Source organism: Henckelia pumila, chromosome 3, assembly GCF_033568475.1.
Source record: "Henckelia pumila isolate YLH828 chromosome 3, ASM3356847v2, whole genome shotgun sequence".
Lineage (NCBI taxonomy): Eukaryota > Viridiplantae > Streptophyta > Magnoliopsida > Lamiales > Gesneriaceae > Henckelia > Henckelia pumila.
Window position 1 is genome coordinate 65,725,144 of NC_133122.1, and position 6,949 is coordinate 65,732,092.

The 6,949-nt window shown below is 33.6% G+C and overlaps 1 protein-coding gene across 2 annotated transcripts; it reads left to right on the forward strand.

The window, feature by feature from the left end:
• Positions 1-1,613: 1,613 nt before the first annotated feature.
• On the forward strand, positions 1,614-4,378 carry LOC140893250 (uncharacterized). Of its 2 annotated transcripts, none has more exons than XM_073302317.1 (6): positions 1,614-1,750; positions 2,492-2,545; positions 2,655-2,770; positions 2,858-2,991; positions 3,219-3,300; positions 3,980-4,378. In XM_073302317.1, exons 2-6 carry the CDS (start codon positions 2,524-2,526, stop codon positions 4,091-4,093), a joined length of 468 nt encoding a protein of 155 aa, XP_073158418.1. In that variant the 5' UTR covers positions 1,614-1,750; positions 2,492-2,523; the 3' UTR covers positions 4,094-4,378. The 2 variants fall into 2 exon arrangements, with proteins under 2 accessions (XP_073158418.1, XP_073158419.1); XM_073302318.1 differs by having other exon boundaries at positions 2,682-2,770.
• The last annotated feature ends 2,571 nt before the right edge of the window (positions 4,379-6,949 follow it).

Here is a 6,949-nt window from a genome sequence, read left to right on the forward strand (position 1 = left end):
TCTTACTTGTAATGGATTGATGAAACCTGCAATGGTGTATGTGAGCGAATTCTGTTTTTTTTCATGCCTTTCTTTCAATTTTTCACTTAAATTCATCGACCGCAAGCTAGCAAGGACTACATCATATGCGCAAGACCCCCAAGGATATCTATTAAAAACATCAAAGTCTTCCACTAACCTAAGCCACTCGGTGCCCACAGTCATAGATTGCCAAGTTCTCTTGGTCAACAGAACACCAGCGACAAAAAGAAGGCACGCTAGTTTTAACTTCTCAAGATTGACCTCATCACCGCCCTCGCTGCTCAACACACCAAGCCTATCCTCCAAGTTCCGCACAAAGACCACATCCATATCCCCAAAATGTCTAGATTTAAAATCTAAATTCATTGGAATCTCAGGAATATCTTTGGAGCAGTTAAGTCCTGAGATCAAACAAAACTCTAGTTTTGAAAATCTTATAGGCCTCTTTCGAATCACCATCCAGAATTCATTTCTCGGTGAGTCTAATGTCAGCCTACTTATCAAATACCATAACAAACTCCCAGACAATTTATAACGATTTGCACTACATATCAGGTGACCAAATTGTGTTCTGCTCATCATGACTTCCATCTCGGCCGGATTAAGATACTTCATTATCTTTTCAGAAACATCTACGTACCGTCCCAATGTAGTCAGTTTGCAAGAAAAACGATCAACTTTGAACCCTTTTCTTTTAAGAACAACCTGAAAATGTATTAAATCAATGAATACCTACTTACGACTTAAATCAGAAGAAATAAATGTTCAAAAAAAGTCAATATCAAAATAATAAGTTAAATAAATCAGTCGAGATTAAAATATGATATAGTCGAGTCAAGAAAGATATCGGTCGGGACATGGTCGATAATTCCTGCTAAGTAATACAGTCGAGATTCATAACATCATCAGTCGATATATGAAGCAAATCGGTCGGAACATAGTCGAGATTCGTCCAACGTAATGTAGTAGAGATTCATATCATCGTGCTACGTAATACAGTCGAGATTCATTACAACATAAGTCGAGATATGAAACAAAACATTCGGAAATGGTCGAAATCTACTATGACTGTACTATTGTTTCCCTAGGAATGGACAAACATATGAAAATAGAAAAACTTAAGTTTCTCGATGACTTACAGTAACGTTTTCCTCTGCCATTGCTGCAATGCTGCTTGTCGAGAACGAAAGAGGTTACGGAGAGTAAAGGAGCTACGACGACGACGAAGAAGGGCTTCAACGGCGGTTCAATAGGGTTCCGTTCCGACGGTTCCGTTAAAAATTGAAAAGCGGACAGAGGGAAAATTGGGGAAAATGGAAATTGCAGTAAACCAATTAATTACATCTGTCGAGAAATCATTTACCGAGTCGAGGAGGGTTAAAATGGTTTGTATCTCATTTTGGATTTTTTTTTATTCAACTTAAGTTTTTTACTTAACCTGCTAGGATTGGAAATCCTGTATTTTACATATCCATACGATTGAGTCCTTGGGTTTCCGAAATGTAAAATTGTCTTTTTTATTCTGAGGTCTATTTGCTCAAATAAAAACAAGATGGGTCCATATCCCCATTTTCCACCCCAAATAAACCCCTCCGCCTAGCTGCGGTATTTGGCTCATATATCCTTCATCCGCGATCGAAACTTCGATCCGTTTGAGTCTCTCACTGGATTTGAAGCCCTGGTTTTAAGCTTCAATTTGACACCATTGCAAGCTCCTACCTGTTTACTGGTCTGTCTACAAATCTTTAGAATTCACTTACATTTTGCTGTTCTTTTACCATTTTTTGTGTTCGTATCTTCTGGGTTTTACCGCTTCAAAAGTAATCATTTCGTTTTTGTGTTCTTCGAATGAAAAAGAATTACGAGCAGAGTTGAAAAGGGAACTACAGAATGACTGAAATTTGGCCAACCTTTTGCACTATGTATCTGTGTGTGTATAATATAATCACAAAGTTACGACGAAACCGAGTTAATTAGGTGATTAGCACTATGTATCTGTGTGTGTATCGAACTGTAACACATTTTCATTTTAACTAAAATTTTAATAGAGTTAAGTGTTTTTAATTATTAACTTTTTTTCCCCCGAAATTAGAAGTTCAAAAATCTTCTCTTTTAAACTTAATGTGTTGAATTATGCATAAAGATCGAAATGAACTATTTCTTGAAAGTTTTTAATTTTTTTTTTCCACCGTAAGGTTCTTTTTCCCCTTTTTTGAAGTCACTTAAATGTATGTATTTGAATACATTTTGGATTTATTTGGAAATTTTTAGATGTCTTTTACTTGTTGAGTGTAAATGTCTAATTCTTAGCTCAAATTTGGGGAAATTGGAGAAAAAAGTGAAAATTTGGAGACACAAGTGTTTCAAATGGAGTTTCTGTTATTTACATATATTTTTGTATGCAAATGATTCATTGTGTTGAGGTTTTTTCCGTACGAATTATGCTTGATTTGCTGGTATTGGACTGCAGAGATTGCTTCGTAAGCATAGCACTTCGTTCCCATGTTAATATTTCGTTCTCCAGGTCATCTTTCTTCCCTTCCATGGTGTGTGAAAATATTTTATGGTTTTTATTCTAAAACAAGGTTCATGCAAACTTGCTGGTTTTGCATTTGCCTTTATATTTTTTCCAGGTATCAAATTTCCGGCTGTTGGTTTAGGTTACCCTCAGGTGTTGTTGCTTAAGAGTAATTTCAATGCGGGTATATTTAGTAAATTTCACACTGGCGCTGAGTTAGTTTCAAGAGGGGTAACCTCAAAGTTCTTTTTTTTTTTTTTAATCTTTGTAATTTCACCTTGTATTTTATGTACCGATAAACTTTTGGAATGTGGACAGATTTGTAGAACTTTTCTTCAACGGCAACATGGAAAAACACGTATTTTAGCTGTGAGAAGAGATTATCAGCCGAGTTACAACAATGACTCAAACACGGAGCCATTTTGGGTGAATCCATTCAGAGAGACTATCTGGTATCGTATTATTTATTAATGGGTTTAAAATGAAGAAATGAAGAAATTTGAATAAAAGCAACAAAACGAATATAGAATTGGCTCATTTTTTAAGAAATTTTAATCAGATTCCTAGTTGGTCTTTTCGAACTGCGGATTTTTAGATTCGTAGATTTTCAACTTAAAGGGATAATTCATGAACTTCAGATACCAGCATCCTGATTAGCCGATTCTCTATTGTTATGCAGGGGTGTGCGGACTTTACTTGTATTTTTAGTTGAACAACCTAGCCAGTTAAGGTACATAGAGTGGCCAAGCTTTCAGAGAATGGTTAGTCCCTAAACTTTAATTTTCCTTCTGCTGGTATATTAAGAGCATTTCCAATTTTTCTATGAATTACACCTTACAACCTGGTTGCCTTCTGCCTAAGTTTTTATTGCATGCTTTATTGAATCTTTAAATGTGTGGTCTCTAGGTACCTTGTAGACAAGACACTATTATGTCGTCATGCAATACATGACTTGCAGTTAATGTTCGATTTTTTATGATTTTATCCTGTCGAAATGCATAAGTATGTAAACTGTTATCTTGTTTCCGATATGTGTGTGTGTGTGCATCAGAAAGAACTTTGTCGAAGGGTATTGAGGAAGTTGAAAGTGTGGGTGCTTGTTGAAAGTGTTGGCATACAATTCAATCGATCATTATCCTTCAGATGTACAACAAATTTTTTTTTCTTTTTGGGCAAGTGAGGTAGAGAAAATTTTTGGTCATCACTCCTTTCTTGGTGATGCAACATTTGCATGTTTGCCTTTTATCCAAATGGAGATTTATGTGACTCATAGTACTCGTTTATCTTTAAGAAGGTCTCTTTGTCAGGTTAATCTCTTTGACCATGAATTGAGTCGATTGACAATCCTCTATAGCTTGCCTCAAACTGCCAATTTATCTGGTTTTTAAATTTCAGACCATTTAGCTTGAAGTCTGATGCATTTCATTTTTTATGTCGCAGCTGAAGACTGCTAGCTTGACTCTTGTTCTTGTTGCTTTGCTTATTGTTGCCCTGGCCTCGGTCGATTCCGCCTTGTCTTATCTACTTGCCCTTTTGTTGAGGAGAAAGACATGATTTTGATTCCATATATCATGCAGAACACGAGTGCCTTCTTGTTTGGTTCTGCTACCTATCATCTTCAACAACAAAAAGAAAATTAAAATAAAAAAGGAAAAGAAGATATATGTGTTGGCTTCGGAAAGTGGGCAAAACATTAATATGAATGTAATTTTATTTTAAAAAAGTTTACAAAAAAAAAAATTTGTTTCTCTTTTTTAAAAAAAATAAAAAATAAAATGGAATGAACTTAGTTTGGTGTCTCATCCATGATACAAAATGGTATTTTACACAATTAGACGAGGATAAGTAAGACATAGATATAAGTAATATGTTGTTTTATATGTTTTTTATTTTGTAATATTATTGTGTTTGTTCTTTTAATTACCATTGTTAATTTCACACAATTCACTTATATGACATTCATCCTCCACTAATATCATGAGTTGAGAGATATTTGTCATCAAGCCTATATTTAATATTTTATCGGGTCATGAGGTATCATCGAGTTAACAAAAAAGTGGAAGAAACACAAGATGAGAAAAAATTTGTGTTTCATCTTGCTTTTATTTCATGTATCAAACGATACCTAATATTATATACGAGTAAACCCAACCTTCGTTCTCATGGAACCATAAACCAAAAAATGGCATCACCTCTCCATATTTTGGGAGATGGCCCGGGTTCTATGCCCACTAACCCCCATCCCTTTGTCAAAATAATAATAATAATAATAATAATATAAGGTATCCCATTCATATGAGTTCATCAATAGATAAGTAATGTAACATATGAATGCTTTACTTCTTTGACTCACATTTTGTTTTTAATTTTAAAACAATAAAAATACTGTAAAATATTTTTAAAAAACTAAACTTGAAAAAAATCGTAAGTGATAGTTATTTTTGTCGTCGGAACAATCAAGATATTGTATAATTTGGTTTGTTTTACGGTTTGAAATATTTGATGCAAAAAAGTTCTGAAATATTTAATCCACTCAAAAAAAAATTAAAACATTTAATTGTATCATCAATAGCACCTTTTTTGTTTTTTTTAAAGACTGAATCATACCGAATTATTTCAAATGACTTAGATTTTTCACTCACAAAATTTGACTTAAATAATGTTTGAAATTGCGTTTGTGAACTTTTATTTCACAAAATTTTTCGTTCAAATTTTGGACTTGAAATACTTTGATTTCAAACTGGTTGATGACGTGGACCCTAAAACTCATTGTTTGCATTTTGCAACACTGTTTCGAATACTCCTCCTAAACTATTGGGCCCGTGCTATCGTTTCGCGCCGGGAGTAATTTGTTAATTTTGGGCTTTTGTTAATTTCAGCTCTTATATATTCCAAATATTAAAAAAAAAACTGATTAAAATGTACGTTAAGCATTAACACGTTAATAATATTATATTTTAAATAATATTTAATTGTAAAATGATTAATTTAAATAAATACAATTAAAATATGTACATAAATTCATATAAAATAAATTTAACAATAACTGTTAGATGAATTATTGCTCCTAGCTAATATATCTCTTAACAATTGCAATCAAATATCTCGTGAAGTGACAACCTAAACTCATCAGTATTTAAAAGTTCGAAAGGAATGAACGCCAAAGCTTCCGGTTTCTTCATCACCACCAAAAATATTCTGTTAGCAAAATCAAATACGTTAACGAGATCCTACATTTAGAATAGTACACAACTAATTGATCTAATGATCTATTTCTCATAAGTATAATTAATATTGAAAAGCTTTATTTCTCATAAAGTTAAATAAAAAAACCACTTCTATATATGACAAGGTAGAAATTAGATACCAACCTGAGAACTTTTGATCGAGATCAAACCCGTCAAAGTTATAATCCATCTGATTCAAGTGTGATCCATCAAAATGATCCCGGGCGAAATTGAACTCATCGATCGGATTAATCGTCGTCGGACCGGCCTCACGGTTGGACTCGACCACCACCATTTCTCCACTCGATATGTTGTCTCTGGAAATAGTTTCATTCACGTTGGCAATGTTGTTTGAAGCATGATCAGATATTGCAATATTCTGTCTGATCATGTTGTCTGCAGGTTCCCGCGAACGGATCGAATCTTCGACGACATTAGTTGGAGGAACTTGCTCATCCTTTTCCTTGTTTCTGACGAGTTTAGGTTGAGCACCCTTGGCTACACGAGGGTATGATCCACGCCTTTTCGCCTTCAGATGGCCCGCGTTCGGATCGTTGCTTGTCGAAGCTACTGAACCATCTTGTTTCCAACCTTGACGACACTTCTGCTCGTCATATGTGAAAGAAATTGAATTATATAAAACTAGAGTTTGCTTAATCATCAAAGTGTGTAAAAAACTTTACACGATCAGGTTAAATACCAAGAACAATGAAAGGACTCATCTATCTTTATTAGCTAATAATAATAAAATCTAACACTATGGAGTAACATGCATGGAGCAAATACGAGTGCATGTCAGACAACTAATAATTAACTTGCACTTTTTTTATTTTTTGTCATATTAACGATCCCATTTTAGTCTTGGAACTTGTATATTATCTGTACTTTGATCCTTTAACTTGTAGTTATTTATATAATATTCTATCTTTTTTATCCATGATAAAAAAGACTAAAAATAAAAAAAAATACAAGTTAAATGCTCAACAATAAAAAAAATACAAGTTAGAGGACTAAAATTGAAAATTTACCGGACCAAAAACGAAGAAAACATACAAGTTACATGACTGAAAATATAAATTCACAGTTAACCGGACCAAAAGTGAAAAAATTAAAGTTCAAATCATGCAGGACTAAAATGGTTGTTATCCCCTTATTAAAATATAAAAATGAATAATTTATTAAC

Bases quoted from the DNA above. Each gene is read 5' to 3' on its own strand.
- LOC140893250 (XM_073302317.1), top strand. From the start codon at position 2,524: ATGTTAATATTTCGTTCTCCAG. The intron at 2,771-2,857 runs GTAACCTCAAAG...GAATGTGGACAG, and splicing joins CTGAGTTAGTTTCAAGAGGG to ATTTGTAGAACTTTTCTTCA. The intron at 2,992-3,218 runs GTATCGTATTAT...ATTGTTATGCAG, and splicing joins CCATTCAGAGAGACTATCTG to GGGTGTGCGGACTTTACTTG.